General features: G+C 32.3%; 1 protein-coding gene across 1 annotated transcript; it reads right to left on the bottom strand.

The window, feature by feature from the left end:
• Positions 1-16325: 16325 nt before the first annotated feature.
• LOC126688412 (PLASMODESMATA CALLOSE-BINDING PROTEIN 3) lies at positions 16326-22395 on the bottom strand. Its single transcript, XM_050383091.1, has 3 exons — positions 21897-22395; positions 21743-21776; positions 16326-16845 (listed from the first exon to the last, which is right to left on the bottom strand). The coding sequence occupies exons 1-3, from the start codon at positions 22219-22221 to the stop codon at positions 16620-16622; spliced, it is 585 nt and encodes a 194-aa protein (XP_050239048.1). The 5' UTR covers positions 22222-22395; the 3' UTR covers positions 16326-16619.
• Between the last annotated feature and the right edge of the window lie 366 nt (positions 22396-22761).

Genomic DNA, 22761 nt, shown 5'->3' with positions numbered 1-22761 from the left:
TTCATGGTTTAAAAAATGTGTAAGTTCTAACTTTAATACTAGGTATAATTTGAACTTATATATAAGTATAATTGTGATTTTTTTTAAAAAAAAACTTGTGCACATGCATAGGATTATACACTAATTTAGCTTATATGCTTATGTACAACTTTTATAAAACTCAATTTTTGAAGATACAATTATACTTTAATCAGTTTCCAACTAATAAACTTTCAGACATCATTCGAAATGCATTCCTTTGGCACCAAGTAACGTTTTCTGGAGAGTAAGGATAAAAGTCAAGCAGCCTTAATTAATAATATAAAGTATAATAAAATATATTTTGTAATGCTTAAAGAGAATGTAATATCATTAAAACTTACAAACAAATATTTATAGATCTTGACATATCTCTCTCTTAATGGTTTTAAAATTTATTTGCAATTTGCATGGTGGAACTTTGAAGGAAAAAAAAAAAAAAGAATTTGTTTGCACTTTTCCGGAAGTAATTTTTTTGGTTTGATCTCATGACAAATGATTGCTTAGACACTTTTCAAATAAATCATCCATGTGTCATTTTAGTCACACAGTCTATTATTTACGTGACATATATATGTTAGAAAATTTGGTTTTGCGTCTCATACAAAACACATAGCGGAAGCAACAAACACGGATCTACTTCATTCATGAGAGATAACATGTAACCTTGAATTCTAGAATAAAAAATAGAAAGCGTACCTTGATGCAGTGAAGTTCAAAACAAGACTTGAGAATATCTTCAATTTTCATCCCAATTCCACATAGTGCCCAAGATGAGTAGTCTCTCAATTAGTTCTTTTGTACGTTGATTTTCCTTTGGAAAAGTGTATTCCCAAAAATCTATAGAGAAAAACTATTTTCTCTTCTTTTTAATCATACTTACATTCTAACTATCCTTGGTAGTTACTTTATTTAATAACTCTTATTAAATAAAAAATTGATTCTTTAATTGGGTTAGCCTTTTGGGCCTACCCAATTGGGCTTTAGTTTGTGGGTTGGGATGGAACCAAAGGAAACAAATAAGACTCTAGCTCCAATGGGTTTTGGGCTTTTCTATAAACTCTTGACAAGTCCAAAGTTATCATTAATTATATTTAATACCACTATATGAATATAATTGTACTCTAGGTCTTATTAATAAATTATATCTCAAGACTTTATTATACATGCAAAACCCCTTCATAAAATATTTGTAATAATACTCATGAATGTAGACTGCCATTTTGAAGATTACTACATCTTAATTCTTAAGTGCTCAGTTTAATCCTTTAAGTTATTCATCATATATTTATGAAATCCAATTTCATAAATATATACATTAGAAACTCCTTACTAAAGTGGTTGGACTCAACACTCTTAATAACCAAACCCATTAAACTTATCTCAAGAGAATATTTTATATCTCCATTAAAAGATTATGAATTCTATCATTAAAATATATGTTCCATCAATATTAAATGCGGCTGCCCAATATACTGAGATTTTGATCGTAACTTTAGATTTCACTTCTGATATATCAAAGTAACCTACACCTCATGATCAAGTTCATTATTCTCTCAGGATTTAGAGTTGATGTAAATAAAAGTCGTGAGATTTATTATTCATTTGACAGTCGTTAGGAAAATAATAAATCCCATAACGGTCCAGTTCAATATGTCTTAATTTTTAAAACATATCAATTAGAAGTCTCCACTTCCATGATCAAGACAAATCATTTTAGTTGATATGTTATAGTCTTCGCAGATGTAATGCTCAATTTCATCACCGACTACGAATTAAAATTCTAAGTTTACAAAAAACTTATGTGATAGGCCACAAACTGAATAACCCCTTGTGATAGAAATTAATTAATTAACCAAGTTATTAATTAATCAATTTATCATGCAAAGTATGGTAGCATAAATAAATCACCAATAAACTAAATACGCAGCGGAAAATAAAAGATACGGTGATTTGTTTACGAATGGGGAAAATCTAACGGTAAAAACCCCACCGGGTGATTTTTAGATCACCACTCTCGAAACTCCACTATTATCACAACAAGCGGTTACAAGTAAAGGAATCCAAGTACCTTACCAACCTACAGTTGAACCCTTACCCCAATACCCAATTGGACTTGTTCTGTAGTGACAGTTCCCCTTTCAGATGCACGACTTCCAGTACGTGACTAACCAATTACGCGGATTCCAGTACGCGACTTTAATCACCAACTAAGAAGGTTGTTGGTTGCAAAGTTCTTCAGTTCATCCACACGATGAAGATCAAGAAGGTGCTTGGTCACAAAACCCTACGGTGCACATACACAGCAACTTCTTCAAGAGAAAGAGATGAATTAGGGCAAGAACTTCGTCTCCGGTCACAATTTTCTTGAACAGAGTTTGCTCAAAACTTGTGCAACTTGTGAACACTTTGACGGCCCTTAAACTGATCATTTTATATGTTTAGGTTTAGGAGAAAAGAATGCCCAAAGACACATTCACGGATCCCAAGAGAATCAGATTGAAATTCTGAAAATCTTAAACCTCGACAGATAGTAGGTGTCGAGCAGGTGTCGAGCACACCGAATGAAGAACAACTTCCTTAAGCTCGATAGATGCAGCTGTCGACCAGCTGTCAAACTTTAATGATTTTGCACTCTAAACTTGTTTTCTTGAACAGACTTGAAAGCTTCAATACTTGATCTTGAAACAAGATTTTTTGAAGTATTTAAAACATCCTAAATATACCCAAATACAAGTAAAACGCGTTTTGTCAAAAGATAAGCCAATTACATAAAATCATGACATATGTTCTTAACAAGTGAAAAACATATGTCCTAACATTGTGATATATATTTTCTGTGACTAAATCACATAAATCACATACTATGCATCTCATGGACTAAGATAATGTCCCATTAGTTCATCTATAAATAGTCTCATATAATGAAACAATTTAATTATTTATGACATTCCAACAAATTGGATTTTAGGGCATAAACCCCCAACAATATACTATATAATTGCAGAAGTCAATTCCACAATTCCCTTCCGTTATGCCATGTGGTATACCAAATGTCTCTGTTTAGCCCAACTAAGCAATTGCAACATTTAAAACAAATACTACATGACAACACTTAATCCATTCATTCATTTTTTAATCAATAGAGAATACTTGTACTTTTAAGGAAATTGTCTCATTTCAAATTTTATCTTTTATGGTATTTCTACTTATCTATTGTAACATTCATATTTCAGCTACACTAATTTATGAAATACGTATGTTCATGTTGTGATTAAATTTTTCTCAAAAAAAAAAAAAATTATGATTTTTTATGGTCGTATTTTCTATGTATTGGCTAATCCTTTGACAAAACTCACTTTACTTGTAATTGGGTAGATCTAAATTGGGTTTAATGTAACAACATGTGTGTGAAGTTTACTTTACAAGTGGTATAATTAAAGACATGAAGATTGATCCAAGAAACAAGTGAAGAAAAGCTGTTTCATTAATGCTCGACACTAAGTGCTATTGAGATTTAATGAGAGAGCTTGACAGTCAAGCTATCTTACGAATTCAGAATTCTCAGATCTGAATTTCGGCCCATGATGACTTGAATGATTATGATTTCTCTCTCTACAACTTTAGTCACATATAACGCTTATTTTAAAAGTCATTAAGTATGAAAACAGAGACTCAGAACTCATATACTCTGTGAGAAGCTACTGCATTTGTGTGCCTTAGGATTTTGTAACCACGTGCTTCCCAATTTTCAATGTCTATGAAATGAAGAACTTTGTAGCCAATAACAATCAATAAAGTTGTTGGAGTTAATCATGTACTAGGGTCCGTGTAAAGGAGTTAGTCACAAATTGGAGATTCATGCAAAACGAAGAAGTCTACTACAAGATCAATTCCAATTGGGTATGGTTCAACTGTAGGTTGGTATTTTGGGATAGATCAGGATAGTGGTAAGATTTCTCATACTTGTAACCGCTTGATTATTGATTAATAGATTCTTGGGAGTGGTGACCTGAAATTCACTTGGTGGGGTTTTTGCCTTGCAAGAAGTTTTTTCCATTCATCAAGAAATCATCGTGTCTATTTAATTTCCATTGCACATAATTTATTTGGTGATTTGTTGGTACTTCTACAATTTGCATGTAATTTGACATAATTAATTAACTTGGGTAATTGAATTAATTAACTAGGGTCAATCTATAACCCACCAACATGATTAACTTAAAAAGGGATTAAAGTGGGGTGGTACCTTCAAGTAGAACTTATGCAAAGAGAATGCTAGTGATAGCTATATCAACTTTAAAAGCATAACCACGGAAGTGTTACTACGCCAAGCAGTATCCCAAATGATGCACCAGGCCTTCATGAAATACAGAACATTCATAATTCAATACCCTATAATACAAAAATAATCCCTCATTGACTCTTAAATTACAAATCTATCTAAAGGAAAATTTTAGAATTTAGAAGATAAGCCCTAACAAAACTATATCCAAGGTCATTTACTTTTAAATAAAAAGACAAGCACAAAATTCTAATTTTATAAAATGAATTTTTGAAGTATGTTCAAGGAATTGTCCTATAGTTTCTCAAGAACCAAACAGGAAAGTAACAAAATTTGAATAGTATAGTGTAAGTAGTACCCGATTTAAATAATATACGTGGATGGTTTTATAAATTATCATGTATTGGGTTGGAGGACATTCTTTCAAATTGGTTTTCAGGTAAACTTTGTCCGTTACAAAATTGGTATGAGTTATAAACTTATAATTGAACCTAGAAATACTAATTGAAAATTAATCTTTATCTTTTCCAACATATTTTCTATATTGAAAATATAGCTACAACCTTAATGGGTTGGCTTAGTGGTTTCTAAAGACTCATGATATTCATGAGATCTTGGATTCAAAATCTCTTGCGCCCACCTTAGGGCCACCCTTAAAAGATTCTTCCATGTAATAACCCTTTAAACTCCTTCTATATCTTTTTAGTGAATGTGAATTTTGAAAATATAACTGTTAGGTTCTCAAAGTTTAGAACAATTGGCAAACCGTGAACACAAACTTGTCTAGATATAGATCTTAGTTTCTATAGGGAATATTAGATAATGCTCAAGGTGCTGAAAGTCAAAATACAAGAATAAAGAAGCTACAGGTTCAAGAATTCGAAACATGCCAAGTTCGATCAATCAAGAAGAAGGCTTGACCGATCAAGATGCGTTTTTGCAGAATTTAATTTCAGCCCAAGAGTCCATTAACCCTATCAAGTGATTAGGGTTTCAGATCTAATTCTCCTAGTATTTATGACTTTTGAGGTGCTCTTGTGAGATATAAAAGGTACTGTGCATTCTCCTTTCAAAGTCACTATTAGAATTCCATCTACACATTATTAGAATCGGTAGTTCTGAAGTTGTTGCTACAATATCATACATAGCTAATAATTTAAAGTTTTGAGTGGGATCTCATAGTCACAAATATGGGCGTTTATGTGTGACAAATTCAGATAGAAGAGTCCGTGAATTTGAGCTGCGTGTGCTCACATGAGTAAGTATTACAAGAGGTAGCTTTAGATTTAGGGAAAAATCTATTGTAAAACTTCTATTCTATCATAGTGAATTTGTTGCCTTGAGGATAGTTTAGGTTAAATCCTCCCCAGATTTTTTACCTTGAAACTAGACGATTTCATTGGTTTTCCTAGGTCATCATATCACATGTCTTCTTTATTTTTTCGCTGTGCATGATATGATTTATTATTGTTTAACCTAGATCTGTATAATAAAAACCTAAGTAACAACTTGGTTAATTAATTAGGTTAAACAATCTGAGTATATTTCTAGGGGTCTAAACAAATAAACAAGTGGTATCAGAGCTGGTTCACTTTGATTGGATTAACGTCCTGAGTGAAATTTTTGATCCTTGCTATCATGGATAATTTTAAGTGTCTTACTGCTTTTGGCTGTGATGATTTGAATAAAAAAGACACTAATGCTTCTATCGATTTTGTTGATGCTTGTGAAAATCTTTGTAAGGAATTATATAAATCTATGAAAATTACAAAGAAATTTAAGGAAGAGTTAAAATTGGCTGATCTTGAAAAAGAGGAATTGATTGTGAGACTGGATGAATCTAATAAAAATAATGAATTTTTGAGAAATCAATTTTCCTCTCAAGATGAAAAGCTTGAAACCAGAGTTAGCTAAGTCTAAAGCTAAACTTGAAAATTTGACTAGTAACGAGCCTGTTGTTGATGACAGATTTGTTTTTGTTCCTCTTAAGCCTACACATGAAAAAGTTTATATTCCTCATTTTAAGAGGAATAAAAAAAAAAATGATTATTTTGCTAGGTTAGACAAAGGTAAAAGTTTTGATGTAGACGCTGAAATTTCTAAACCTACTGCTAGAGTGTAAAAGAACTCTGTTTTTATGCCTACTGGTCACTTTTGTGGTGTTGTGGGTCACATTAGACCAAATTGTTCTTTGTTAAGACAAAAAACCAAAATCTATGACTAGATCTTCTTCTAGGAATACTGATTGATGAAGCCAAAAATGGTTGTCAATCGATAGCCTCGTCGGACCTTGTGATGAGGTAAAGTTCCCTGCAAAGATGAAAGAGAAAGACACTAGAGTGGCATTAGCCAACGGTTTTCCAATGATTAAGTCAGTAGAATTCTCAATATCTTCAGAGCATAAGAAGGTAATTCTTTGTGTTTAGAATTGTATACCTTGCTTCTGGTTTTTGGTGGCTTATTTATAGCCTTGATATAGCCGTTGGGAGCCTTATTATTATTGTAACCATAGTTGGCCTCTTAATGGCTCTTTTGGTTGTTTGAGTAATGTTTGTCTGAGCTTAAATGGAGGTTTGAATAGCTCATGACTGACCTTTCTAACCATTGGAGCTCGTCAATTTCAAAACTATTAATGGTTTCACCATTTATGCTGTACCTTGTGGATTTTATGCTTGTCATCTTACATGGACGAGCTTGAGGATTGAAAGTTTGTCAGCTAAATGATGAACTCGTAATTCTAGTACTCACCACTGATGTTCCTTGTTGGGAAATTTAGACCCCGGTTGATAGAATTAACAAGTTTTAAATCCAAGTTGTTAATTAAATTTATTATCAATAAAACTTGTTAAAACAAACAAACATCAATATCATGTCAAAATCATACAGCGGAAAAATAAATAAGACAAGGTATAATGACCCAGGAAAACTAATGAAACAAACTAGTTTCATTGTAAAAAACTTGGGGGGGAAACTTTCCCGAAAAGCAATCCACTATAGTAAAGAGAAGTTTCAGATCTAGTACAAAACCTTTGTCCTTAGACTCTACAATCCCCGTAGATGAACTCAAAGCAGAAACCTTCTACTACTTTATAACCTCTGAACTCTTTAATATATGAACGCCATCCTTTTTGTTGCACGGATCCCAGTATGTGACTAACTCTTTTGCACGAATCCCAGTACGTGATTCACTCACCAACTTGAGGAAGAAGAATGTTGGCTGCAAAGTTCTTTACTTCATCAACAATGAAGATCAAGAAGCACTTGGTTACAAAACCTTAAGGCGCAAAAGACGCAGTAGCTTCTTTCAGAGAGAATAAGGCATCAGTCATCTTTTGCATATGTTCTCCTTGTATTCTCTTATGTGACGGCCTCTAAAATAAGCCTTATATAGGTCTAGGGTTGTGAGAAAAGAAACCCTACACATACATGTCATCATGAGCCGAAAATCAGATTTGAAAATCTGAATTCCCGTAACCTCGATCGATCGGGAGGTGTCGAGCTTTAAACTTCGACAGATACAGCTATTGAGAAGTTATTGAGGAGTCGTCGAGGAGACAGGAGCTTTCTCGATCGATCCACCAGCTGTCAAGAGGTGTCGAGATTGCGATAACAATCAATTGAGGAGTTCGATAGATAGCCTAGATGTCGAGAGGTGTTGAGCAGGTGTCGAGCAATCTGTCCGCAGGTGTCGAGCTATTTGTCTAGCTTTAGTGAACAGCTTTTCTTCACTTGTTTCTTGGTCCAACCTTCATGGCTTTAATACTAGACTTAAACAACATGTTTCTTGAAGTATTAAACACATCCTAGATCTACCAAAATACAAGTAAAGTGTGTTTTATCAAAAGATTAGCCAATTACACAAAATGTGTCCTTAACAATCCTAAATTTTTTCATGTCTGTCACTTTTGTGGTGTTTATGGTCACATTTGTCCTAAAAGTCATAAATTGAAATTTAAGCATTTTGTGTTTCATTCTAGGATATGTGATGATATATCTCCTGCTACAAGTTTAGAAAAATTGTTTCATATGCTTTTGAAAAATTTAAGTTTGTTGACTTGTGAAAGGAAATTGTAGGATTTCAGTTTCTCTCAAAAGAAGTTTGTAATCCTTCAAATACACTTTGCTTCTCATGGTTCTTCACCTACAAAGCCAAAAACTCGTGCTGTGTGGGTGAGAAAAGATTTGTTAAGGTGAGTGTTGTTTACTTGTCCTTGATTTAATTCTTTCAATTATTTGTGGACATGTTTTCTTTCAGTTTTTGGTTATTTTATTTTCTTAAGTTGTTTTGGTTATTAAAAAAAATAAAAATCCTAAAACATTGAAAAATTTCAAAAAGACAAAAATATTTTATTTTGTATCTAGTTTTATTTTTCTTGAGGATTACATGAATTATAATATCTCTCTTTCGACTTAGAAGATGCTTGATATTATGGAGAAACATAGAAATTATGTATTGCATAATTGAGTGCATGAGCTATTTTTGATTTTGTATGAGTATGTACTAGATTGTACGTGTACTCATGGGTTAATTAAGGAATTGATATTTCTTGTTTGTGTACCCTCTATAACTTAATTGAGCACTGTCTTGCATTGTTGTTGCATTTTATTCATTTAGCATAATGTGTGTTTTTTATTTTATTTTTGGTCATAATTTAAAAAAACAAAAAGATTTTTATTTATTTTTTGTATTGCACACAACTAAGTGTGTAATTAAGGTTAGCCAATGAAACTTTGCATTCATGACTGTGTACCTTGCTTAGCCTTGATGAGGTACTTTATGCACTTTGCTAGTTTTTGCTATTTAGTGCTTAATTGTATGAGTTGTTTATAGTCTTTAAACAAACGATCTTGGTGATGTCACATATTTTGATCATAAGGACTAGAAAATCCTAGGAGAAAGTCACCAATCATGAACACCTGTGTGCAAATCATGATGCTTGGTAAGGTGTAGCACTTGCATAGCAAGATAAAACGAGGTGTTATCTTTAAAAAAAAAGTGTAAAAAGGGTATTTCTTTTCTATCTCCTATATTCCCATGCATGATTTCATCGATTGTGCTCAAAAAGAAAAAGAAAAAGAAAAAGAAAAAGATATAGCAAAATGCAAAAAAAATCAAAATGCTTTTACATGGTTGCAAGCATGTTTTCTAAGAGAAGTGAGAGTTATATGATATAAATCTTTAGGTGATAGACTCTTTCGAACCAATGTGATTGATGATGTAGGAAATTTGTTTGATTACTATTTACATATCACATTTTCTATACTTTGTACACTTACTAGTTGCACATACTTTATGCAAATCTTTGCTAAATTCTATACATATGATTGTGTATTGACAAATCTGGCCATCTTTAATTGTATATGATTTGATGTGTACATGCAAATTAATTTATTTTGGTTGGGAGTTTTTTTTAAAAAAAAAAAAAATTGTTAGAAGTTTTAATTATGAGATTTTAACTTCTTGATTGATTTTAAAGTGAGGATTTGAGGCATCATGTTTTTAAAACTTTTTTGGATCATGTGCATCTGCATTGAGTCTTAAAAACTACTTTTCAAAATTGTTTTTCTGCATAAAAATTTCCAGATTTTTAAAGTTTTAAACTTTACATTGTTCGACCAATTGAACCGTATCTTCGACCAATTGAAAATGTTTAGATTTTAGGCCAAAAGTCTCTACTTGATTTGATTGATGTTCGATTGATGTTTGATCGATTGAAATTTCCCAGGAATTTTCTTCAATTCCTCTCAATTGATGAAGTGCAAATTTGAATGATTCTTACTCTTCCTGACCGAACAGTTTTTTCACGCATCATTGGTGATAGGATTCACATTCATTGCACATATAGATTAGGACATGCATTGTACATATAGATTAGGACATGCATTACATTGTTTTATTTATCTATCTTGCATTTTTGCAGTTATATCTCTCATTGTTTTTCACACATAATACACATACACTTTGCTAAATTGGGTACTCAACTAGATCTAAATATTGATTAATTGATTTTTGAGTTCTGTACATTTTAGTATATGCTATTTTTCTTGATGTGTGAACTGCTGAAAATAGAAATTTTTTTATTTGAGATATGGTGGATACTAAATGTGAAAATATTTTCTCTACTCTTGAGGTTGATTTAAGTTCAAAATACCTTGACACATGAAAACACATTACATGCTGAATTTTTATATCATTGATATCTATATTGTATAGTCTTAATTGATTGTGCTTGAGGTGTTTGCATGCTTATGGGTTACATAGTGTCAAGTTTGCATATATTGAAAGAGGGAATATTTATATTCATATGAACCTTCAACTTATTTTTTTAAGCTTGGTTTGTGTTTCTTTATTTTTCCCCACAAATAGACACCACATTTTGTACCCCTTACGACTCGGGCTCCCAATGACACTTGAACTTTAAGGCCTAATGGCCTGTTTGGAAGTTTAAAAATAAAGGGGGAGTAGAGTAAAGGAAGAGAGAGTAATTCATTTACCTTGTTTGGAAGTTTTTTAAGGAAGGAGGGGGAGGGGTTTAGAGGGGTTTGAAGGGGTTACAACTACCTCTAACCCCCTCATTTTTAATTCCCCCAAATTGGAGAGATTTGGAGGGAGAGTAGAGTAGATAAATTATTGACCAATTGAATTTCCCAATTTATCCTTTCTAAATTAACAAAATTACAAACCAATTATGAAAATAATCTTTGATTATTTAAAAAGAAATTCTTCAATATTTGACAGGATATTTTCTCCGAGAAAGTAACATTTTACCTAGAAACAAGCATTAATTAACGAAGTCGTTGTTAATAGTACAGAAAAACAACCACAAGCGCATCATTCGCATTTTACAATTAAGAGGAAAATGGATCAAAAAAGAGAAAATGAAAACCTAGAGTGGCGGATCGGATCATCTTCTAGAACTCCTCGAAGTTGACATTTCTATCGCCATCAGAATCGACGGATTGGATCATCCGGTGGCAATCTTTGACGGAGCATTTCATGCCCAAGAGTTTAGGATAAGGTGGAGCTCGGAGGCGGAGATGAGGCCATTCTGGTCCTGATCGTAGAGCTTGAACGCGTCGGGAGCTTGGAGGCTCCGCCATCTTCGAAGCTGGAGCGGCAGAAGGCGGCGAACTCGGTTAGAGAAATGAAGCCGTCGTGGTCGGAGTCGAGCTCATCCATGACGCGACAGAGCTCGTCCTCATCGGAGAAGGAGGAACCGAGGGAGCTAAAGATGGCACCGAGCTCCGTCACGAAGATTTGATGGAATGAGAATGTTGATTAAAGGGGAAAATTTGTCTTTTTTTTTTTCTTGAGAAAATAATGTTTGAAAAAAATTTTCTCGACCTGCACTTTCTCGAAAACCAAACGCTTACGAGAGAAAAGTTTATTTGAGTTCATTGGTTAACACACACGATAGTTTGGTAAATTATAAAACTGTCCTATCAGTAGCTGCCACGTAAGCAAGAAGAGTCAACACATAGCAAAATAAGTATTGAAGAGTCATCGGAAATTGGGAATTAAATTAAGCATTTTACTGTTGCAAATGGAATAATTTATGCAAAGTGAATCCAGATGTTAATTAACCCAAAAAAAAAAAAAAAAAAATCCAGATGTTGAAAAATGTTGATTTAAAGTTTTATATAATTTTGTCACTCAGAGAATATATTGAATATTTGGATTCCAATTTTTCAAATTTTTAAAAAAGCAGAAAAAATTATCTAATAAAAAAGCAAAAAAAATATTTAATCATAGACCAATGTTGATTATTTAATTCACATAAAAAAAAATTATCAAAAAAATATTGCATACTATAGTCATAATTATTTAATCTAACAAATTAATCATAGACCAATGTTGCAAGTCCATTTTCAAATAGGGGTAAATTTGTCTATTTAAATCATTTCTTCTCCTTTCCATCCTAATTTTTAAAACATTAAAATAAGAGAAAGAGCTAATTACTCCCTTCTCCCTTACTAATTTTAAAAACATTCAAATAAGGTAGATGATAATTATTCCCCTCTACTCCCCTCCCCACTACTCTCCTCCCCTTTACTCCCCCTACTCTCCTCTCTCTCTAAACTTCCAAACAGGCCATAAGACCAGTTTAGAGCCCAATTAGATATCAAATTGATTTGAGGAGTGTTAAAATGAAAAAATATCACTTTTTAAATGCACAAAAATCTATTTTTGGAAATAAAAGAGCAAAGTGGCCCTCGGCCCATGTATGAGGGCAGAGGCCTGCGTACATGGGCCAAAGCGTGTGCATGCAGGCACAATCCTGTGTACGTAGCTAGGGTTTCAGAAACATGGAAAAGATAAGTTTTCTGCAATAATGGCTGAGGTTTGGAATGAATCCCACATTGTCTGGGAGCCGTTCCAAATCCCATTTTTTCCATTATAAAAAGCTTTACATGGTACATTTTCAAAACCTATAGAAATCTCACTGGAAAAATCTAAGATTCACTAGAAAATAGTGAATCAAAAGGGAGTTTTTCATAAAACACCTTTAAGTCATTTTTATTTGATTGAGACATTTTCTGGCCCCAATCCTTTGAGTTTAAAGTTTCTAATCACTGTTTTATTGAATTGTGTTATATTTGACTGAGGGGAACGGTAAAAAATCAAGCCTATGAGCTTTTGCTTTAAGGTATTCTTTCTTGCTTTCCTTTTTCCTTTTCTGTCTTTCTTTTTAGTTTTAATCCTATTTCTTTGTGTAGTTTTGGTTTTATATGTTTGCTTAAGTTTGTTTTATAGTTCTATTGTGTTCTGAGCATGCTAGATAGTTAGAATTAGGGTTTTTGTTTGTGCTCTATTTTTTGTTTCGGGTTTCTGGACTAGGGTTCTTGAACAAGTCCCATGCATGCATGTTATGAGCATGCGTACGCAGGTTTAAGTCCTGCGTATGCAGGCACTTGTCCAGAAATCCTAATCTAAATTCCTTAAGTTGTTTGTTTGGTTTGTTTCACATGTTTTGTTCCTTTTTAAAAGCCTTTTCATATGATTATACGTATTTGTGCCTCTGCCTTACATGCTTGTTTGTCTTTCAACATGCTTAGATTAGGGTTTTATATTTGATGCCATGAACATGCATTCACATGCTCATGCATAATGCCATAGGTGCTAAGTTGTTGAAAGGTAAGTAAGGTTAGTCATGTATTCACATGAACATGCATGTTATTTGTTTAAAACCCCCTTTGATAATATGTGTATGAAGTTAATGCCTCGTTCATAATATGTGTTGCTAGCTTGATGATATTGTTGCTGTCATGTTTAGGGCTGCTGCCTTGTTTAGATGTATGATAGGGTTTTGCTATGTTAGATGAATGCTAGGGTTTCTTATGTGTGTTTGGCTCTCTTTTGCTTTATGAATAGATAAGTATGATTGTTTAGGGATAAAGATGCCATGTTGTGTGTTAGATGCATGATTAGTGTGTGTGTGAGTTTAGAATACAAGTATTGAATTAGTTTTTAATAGGGTTAAGACATAAGACACGATGATGGGAGACCAACCTTAGGGTTAGGCAATCTTGGGTGCCTAACACCTTCCTAAGAGCGTACCTAAACTCCGAACCCATACTTTGGTAGTAAGATCAAAGGTCCTTCCTTGAGAGGACGCTATATATATGATTCCTAGACCATTGCAAAAATTAGGTGACGACTCCCCCCTTGTGTCCACACCACCTCCTAAATTTTCCCTAACACTATTTTTCCCCAAAACTTGTTTTGTTTTTCCTAATTTTTATAGAGGGGGAAAGCTATTTTTAAAACCTATGCTGTTTATAGGGGGAGTTGCCTCTATTTTTTATAGAGCTGATATCTTTTGTGTTTTCCAGATTCTCTACTTTCTCTTGACCTTTGTTGTGTATTTACTCTTGATTGGGTTGTCTTTGTCAATATGTGGCAAAAAGGGAGAGAAATAGATGAAATTTGAAAAATGTTTTTAACTTTTTTATTTAGGGGGAGATGAAATTGTTTTTGAAAGGGGGAGAAAATAAAAGTTATTTTATGTATCTAACTTAGGGGGAGAGTTAGTTTGCATGTTTGCTATTATTGCATATTAGTTATTTTTTTTTTGTCTATCTTTATTTCTACACTTGCGGTGATGTGCTCTTTTGAGTGTTTTAGGAAAGACAGGTATATTTCGATCAAGACCTTCTACCTCTTCTTGCAACTTTTGGGTTAGAAGTATTAGATTGGAATTTGTGATATAATTGGGCATTTTATTGTAATATGGTTCTTGTATTTAAGCATTGCATTATGTATGTGAGTTTTATCACGGATTGCCAAAGGGGGTGATTGTTAGGTTCTAAAAATTTAGAACAATTGGCAAACCGTGAACATAAACGTGTCTAAATATAGATCTTAGATTCTATATGGTATATTAGACAATGCTCAAAGTGCTGCAAGTCAGAATACAAGAATAAAGAAGCTGCAAGTTCAAGAATTCGAAATATGCCAGGTTCGACCGATTGAGAAGAAGGCTCGACCGATGTGTTTCTGTAGATTTTAATTTCGGCCCAACAGTCCATTAAGCACATCAAGTGATTAGGGTTTCAGATCAAATTCTCCTAGTTTTTAAAGGAAACCCTAAGACACGTTTGTTATGACTTTCGAGGCGCTCTTGCGAGATCTAAAAGATACTATGCCTTCTCCTTTCAAAGTCACTACCAGAATTCCATCTACACATTATTAGAACTGGTAGATCTAAAATTGCTGCTACAGGATCATACATAGCTGATGATTTATAGTTTTGAATGGGATCTCAGAGTCACAAACGTGGGTGTTTGTGTGACAAATTCAGATAGAGTAGTTTGTGGATTCGGAGTTGTGTGTGCTCATGTGAGTAAGTACTGCAAGAGGTAGATTTAGATTTAGGGAAAAATCTATTGTAAAACTTTCATTCTATCATAGTGAATTTGTTGCCTTAAGAATATTTTAAGTTAAATCCTCCTCAGGTTTTTTACCTTAAACCTGGACGGTTTCATTGGTTTTCCTGGGTCATCATATCATTTGTCTTCTTTACTTTTCTGCTCTGCATGATATGATTTATTATTGTTTAACCTAGATCTGCATAATAAACCTAAGTAACAAATTGGTTAATTAATTATGTTAAACAATTTACGTATATTTCCAGGGGTCTAAACAAACAAACAATAACCGTTGGATTACATATTGAAAATGTCTAGATAGTTTTATTATTATTATTTTTTTCTTTTCTTTTAACATGATCCACCATTCCAAACAGAAAAATCTATGCGAAAGTTTGAAAATATAACCCATTGGATTGCATATTGAAAATGTCACGATAGTTTTATTAGGCTTTTTTTTTTTTTTTTCTTTAACATGATCCACCATTTCAAAGAGGTACTATTAATGTTGTTTACTCATAAAACACACAATATAATATATTTTTTTGGTCTTTGGCCATCTAATATTGTTAATGTGTTAGGAAAACTACAACAAAAATGGAATATTCTATCATTAGAGCATTCACGTCAAGTTATGGAAAAATTCATATTCATTTTAACATAAAAACCTACTTTTTTTTATTATTATTTTTATTTTACAAAATCACTTTTCAAAAATACTTGCATCAAATTATCTATTCTAAACTCTATTTTATTAAAATATTAATTTTTTCTTGATTTTTAAAAATTGTTTCCCTCTTCACACCCAATAACCACCATCTACTCTCTTCCTTTGTTCTCGAAATAAGTAAAAAAAGAATAAAAAATTAAATGCAAAATGAATAGTGTTAGTATAAATTTACTTAATTACTGTAACTATGGATGAATTTATGCAATTATACATAAACTGATGTGGGAAGTTCTGGGGGTTGGTTGGATAAAATGTGGGGCTTATTCTATATTACATAGACCGATGTAAATGCTTTTATATGATGAAATTAACATGAAATGAGTAGTATCCCACTTAAATATGCTGTTGAAGAAAAAAATTGTCTATGTAAAGATATTAAAGGAAAATGCTTGGTAGAAGGGCTACATCATACTCTAAACAATCTCAATCTTCAACAAGAGACTAATTAAATTGAACTATTGAATTGAATTTGTAAGACCTACAAACTTTGGGCCATAATAAAGCCTACCTAAAACCCTAGCTTAGCTCCAACTCGCCAAGCCAAATAAGCTTCTCTTAACCAGCCAGTGAACAACAATTTGAATGAGTAGATAAAAACGTTCAAAAGATCAAATTGTATTTTATAATTCTCAATGGTGGTAGGCAAAGAAGGCTCAACTTCTAACAAAACTGTGTAAGCCTCTTCTCCACTGCCAATTCTAATGTTTCTAAGAACACCTACATTGGTTGAAAGGTAAGGGTAAGAACAAGTAGAATGGAGAGAGGCACTAAGATTGATGAGATCATGTACTCCAAAGATGCTTTAGAATTGTCAGGGAACGGCGGGGTCAATCCCGGAGTTAGTCCACCAGAACCACCGTTGGCAGGTGTTGTAGTCGTCGTCGTTGGAGTAGTTGGGTTATTTGAAGTTTGTGTTGTTGGTGTAATAGTCCCTCCGGCCGTGCTGCAAGTTTGAATAATTCTAGTAATTAGTGACAATTATTGATTGGATTAGAGGTAAATTTTTCCCTAACCTGGATTAAACAGCTTCAATGGTAAAATTTTCTTGCAAAATCTAGTGTAATATGATATTCCTTTTTAATCATATGTAAACAACAGTGATAATTTGGAGACAAATAATAAAGTAATAATTAAAATTGATTACTATATACAATTCAGATCTTCAGATCTCATCCCCCTTCCCCCATATATGTGTGTGTGCACTTCTTAAAAAAGAAAAAAGAAAAAAAAGATCTTCATAAAAATATATATACAATTCAGATCAAGTTTAACTTGTTATTATCAATTCAATTAAATTTAAGTTTGACAATGGGAGACACAACTCTTAACAGTTTCGTTATTGCGTCTCTCTCCTTTTTCAACACAAGAAATGGCACATAGATGGCTTGCCCATTGAAGTGAAAGATATGTATAGCATTGGCTACTAGATTTTAGGAGCAGATGAAATATTCTCATTTAAAAAAAAAAAAAAAAAAAAGTAGATCCTTTGGAGTGACACTGATCACCACTAAACAGCATCTTCAAAGTTACCTATTTTTGTATGCCACAGGTTCTCTCTCTCATTCTCATCATTAAAATGGAATTATTTTTCCCTCTCATTTTCTTATTACAAAGATCAACAATAATTATTTTTTAATCTACAATGCAATTATGTCATGAAAACGAAGTGATTGTGTGACTGAATGAAAGCATTAATTATGTACTAATTAAACTAACTTAATAATTATATATATATTTAAAAACTCTTTTCCTGTAGATTAGTTCAAGTAAATGCCACTTGGGGCATTTATAATCTGAAAGGTGCACGAAGAATTGTTAGTTGGGCCACTTTAATAAGGGGCATCTGGACTTTTTGAGAGTATCTATTCTCACCAACCTGAAAGCCATCTTAGGACTTTAACAGATCATATAGCCACCAGTCTCAATGACACACTTGGTAGGTACCACACTTATACCTCTCATTGCTGCTCTGGTAACACAAAAATGAACAAAGATGTTTGGGTCCAATATTGGTGAATAAAGAATGTGTCATTGAGTTGAGTGGATGAACATGACGACACTATACTATAGCAATGCATTGCTAATTAGTAATTAGAACTCCTATAAATATAAAATAAAATGGAACTGTTTTAAAAAAAAATAAAAAATAAAATGGAACTATATTATATTGTTTCATATATATATATATGGGTTATGCTAACGAGTGCCCTTAGGGCACTTGTTAAGAATCCAGTTAAAGAAAGTTTTGATATCACTTTTATGGGAAATGAAAAAAACTGTCAAAACATTAATTGTTTTTTTTTTTTTTTCCCATAAAAACTTTCTTTAACTGGATTCTTAACCAGTACCCTAAGGGCACTCGTTAGTATTTATATATATATATATATATATATATCGAACTTCTAAACCAACTACTACATCTGAGAGCCTGATATTGATTGAAAACTACGAGCTACCTCATCATGTCTAAAGTAAAACGGAATTCACCCAAAATCAAATCAAATCATGATGGTTTGGTCAAAAGATTTGGTAGCAACTAAACTAGCAACAGATTGTGTATTTTAAAATTGTGATTGGGGAAAAAGCCCATTTATCTTTGTCCCCCAGTAAAGTAAAGTAGTATAAAGGCACTTTCGGAGTATAGTGAAATTGTACCTTTTTTTCTCACATTTATAGTACTCTATCATAAATTTAATCAGTGAACCTCATCATAAATGTAAGAGGAGAAAGTATTATTCACTGTATTTCAGAAACATTTAATAGTTATGCGACTTGTACAATGCACACACACCAACCAAACCTTGTCTCCATAACAATTTTTTATTTTTTTTATTTTTTAATTTATATATTTCCTAGGTGGAAAACACAGAGGTAATGTAAAGTAATGTAAGCATCTTTTATAAAACCTATAAAAGCGGTATACAAATAGAACTACATAAAGTCTTGGATTGAGATTTATATAATATTATACGTATTTTTACACACTTTTTATCCACACATATTTTCAAAAAATACAAACAACATTACCAAATGATCCCTAACTTCTTTAAACTAGTGAGATTCCATAAAGTATTTGTTGTTAAATTTGATTTCATCACACATGTGTTATTGTCAGAGAGAATAATAATGTTGATATCTGAACACATTTCAAGCATGTCAAGGCTCCATGTACCATACTACTTTTTTTTGCTAACAATATTTTTAAACCCTAAGATCTATGGTCTACTACTACTACTATAACTATATTCTAATGGGAAATTATTGTGTACTCCTGGAGTACCATAAATGCGTACTCCCTCTTCTCACATGAATGGTGGGTCCTACTAATTAAATTCATGGTAGGACCCATCATTCATGTGAGAGGAGGGAGTACACATTTATAGTACTCCGGAAGTACCTAATAATTTTCCTATCCTAATAAGGGCTCTTATTTCCACACCTTTATTTGTTTCTATCAAACCTCTGAGGTGTGGAAATAACATTCCTCTTTATGTTTTACAGATAATTGATTTTATATCCCACTACGATTTTTTTTTCTTTCTTTTCATATTTCACTGGGTTTATAGGAATAGGAAATAATACAAGGGGATGGGCTACACAAATTCCTTTTTAGGTCCGCTGCCTACAATAATACAAGTATACTACCCAAAAACACTCTTTATATGGAACTTTCTTTTGGATAAAAAAAATCATGATTACTCAAGAGATATTTGTATTCCGTTTGTGAGAATTTATTTTTATTAGCTTATTAAACTAAAAAAAATAAAATAAATTGAACAAAAATAAAATTCAATCCAAAGAGAGAGAGAGAGAGAGAGAGAGAGAGAGAGAGAGAGAGAGAGAAATTTAAGCTTTTAAAATTAAAAATATGCTTAATAAACTAAATAATAAAAATAAAATACTAGAATCCTAGCATTGGCATCACATTAGCTAAAATTTTCTCTCTATTTTAGAATAGAACATACTTTTTCATTTTAGCTAACAATTTTTCCTTTTCACTCACATCAAATTCTCTTTTCTAAAGTCTATTTCATTTAAATATTATATTTTTAATTTATTTATTATTAATTCTTTGTCTCACTTTTTGTATTTTATTTTATATTCCACCAATTATGATATGTTATGTGTTTAATTTTTTTTTTCAATTTAAATTTTTATCATTTTATTAAAAATAATTAAATAAATACATAACAATTTATGATCGATGAAATTAAAAAAAAAAAAGGCAAAAAGGAAGACAATAATATGTATTCATGAAAAAACTATGGGAGTAGACTAGCTAGTATACAATAAAAAGGGCCTGTGACATTGTGTACTTAGGTCACATCCCCTGACAGAATTCGTTAAAAACTAGGCTTTGCTCAATTCAATTGAAGGTTGTTTCAAGTTTCATATTTGAAAATGTGGATGCATGATAATATAATGGGTCCAGCTAATGTATGCCCTTAGGGTATATATTTACTATCCATAATATGAAACTTTTAAAGAAAAATTGAAATATTTACTAAAAAAAAAGAAAAAAAGAAAAAACTGTCAAATTAGTTTATTGCATCATTAATATCACAGGACACTTGAGTATCATTGACATTGCTATTCCCTAAAAAAAAAAAAAAAAAAAAAAAATTAGATCACACACTTTTGGGTGCTATAGCTTTACACAACTCTGGTAGGAGGGTATGTGAATATTAAAGAAAAAGTAGTGAGGCAATATGAAAATAATCACAATTTGGCATGTAATGTAAAATAATACTAATAGCGTCCCAAAATGTCATGTTTAGAAAATTTAAATTAAAAAAAAAAAGAAGAAATATCAGATAAGGCATTGTCAAAAAAAAAAAAAAAAAATTAAATAAAATAAAATGATAAGATAGAAATTATATTTATTAATATTAGAAAGAGTAGTTGAATTTGGGATAGGAGGATGAACAATTTTGGGAGAGAGGGCCGGTGCGGTGAAAAAGGAAAAAGAGTGCAGTAAAAGTTGGAGTGTAATTGAATTGATTGAAGATGGAGGGCGTTGTTGGAAATGGAAAGGCATCAACTCTAACTATATATATATATATATATATATATATATATATAGTTTAAAACTACTGGCGATCAGTATTATCATAATTACAAATAATATCGAAACAAGTAATTTATAGGTATTCTCGGAGCACAGAAAATAGTGTTTCATTCTCTCACATTCATGATAGGGTCTACTTATTAAATTCATAATAGGGTATACCATGAATATAAAAGAAAGGAACACAATTTATTCGTATTTCGAAAATACCTAAAAATTTTCCTTAACAAAGAAGATGGGAAGTACAAGACTTAAAAGTAAATTAAATTAAAAGAGAGTGCTGCTTTTTGAGTCATCTGCGTTACTTTTGATTTGAATTAATTAGACCCACCCACGCAGGCCGCTTCTCTCTTCTATTATATTCTATATATGTAAATAAATGTATGCTAAACTATTTGTAAAGCGAAATTAAAGGAAGTATGTTAATTTTTATTTAGGGAAAGTGTATCTCTCAATAATCAATCCTTCTTATATTTGTTAGGGAAAGTGTATCCCTCAACCATTTTACGTGAAGCCGAAGAAACGATTTGCACCAAATAAAATCTCAATATATTATTATTATTAAAAGTTTAAAACCCCCAACATAAGGGAAAAAAGTAACATACCTACTAATTAATGTTGTGCTACAAAATGTTCTGTCCCCCCCCCACCCCCCCCCCCCCCCCCGCCTCCCCAAAAAAAAAAAAAAAAAAAAAAAAATCTATTATGCCTGTATGTAAAGAACAATAGTTTCTTATTACCAATAAATCAAGGGAAAAAAAAAGGCACATACCTTACTGAAGATGGGTACACACAAGATCCATAACCTACATCAACAACACATAAAAATTAAAAAAAGAAAAAGACAACACACATTATAAATATAAAACATCCAACTTGAAAGAGAGAGAGAGAAAGGACAAAGGACATGCATATATTATACTTACTGGGATCGGTTTGAGCAATGGTGGCAGTGGCAGAAAAGTCACAAGAACCAGGAGCCATGGCCTTTCGTTGGAAGTAGCTGTTGAAAGCATAAGAGGCGTGTGCTTGGATGGTGTTAGGAAGGAAACAAAGGCCGTTAGACTGAAGAGGAGTGCAATCAGCACCAGACCCACATGCATAGTCTAAGGCTGTTTGCAATGCCTGGTTGCTTGCATCACTCCTTGCCACGCACCACGATGCTCCTTCCACCACCACCACCACCACCATGCTTATTATTGTGCTCATTAACAACAACAACAACACTTGATTTTGAGGTTGTGCTGCCATGGCCACAAACACTATATATGTCTAGTTATAGGGTAGAGTGAGAGAGTCAGTATGTTATTGTTGTGTTGTGAGAGAGAGAGAGAGAAAGAGAGAGAAATGGCTTACTGGGTAAAGGAAGAGAGAGAGACAGAAAAGAAAGAGAATCAGAGAGAGATAGTCTTTTTCTTTTCTTTTTTTGCTTTTTTGTTGCTTTTGCTGTAGAAATGGTGAAATACCATTTGCCTCCTTCCTCGAGGTTCTGCCGTTTCTGGTTTTCAGATTTATTTATTATTATATCCACCGCCCTCTACTTGCTTTCCTTCAGAATGATATCTCTTTACGATATTGCCCTTTTGGTGGTAATTTTTTTTTTTTTTTGCATGGACATCAGACTTCTAACTTCTAACCTAGACTATTAAAAATAAATAAAAAAAATAAAATCTAACCAAGAGGTTAGGAATAAAAAGTATCAACTCAAAAAAAAGAAAAAGAAAAACGAATAAGTATCAACTAAATATGCGTTAAATTTTACAATTAATTATAAAGAATAAAATTATTTTC

The sequence above is a fragment of the Quercus robur genome, chromosome 6, assembly GCF_932294415.1.
Source record: "Quercus robur chromosome 6, dhQueRobu3.1, whole genome shotgun sequence".
Taxonomy (NCBI): domain Eukaryota; kingdom Viridiplantae; phylum Streptophyta; class Magnoliopsida; order Fagales; family Fagaceae; genus Quercus; species Quercus robur.
This window is presented reverse-complemented; position numbering and strand designations above follow the sequence as displayed.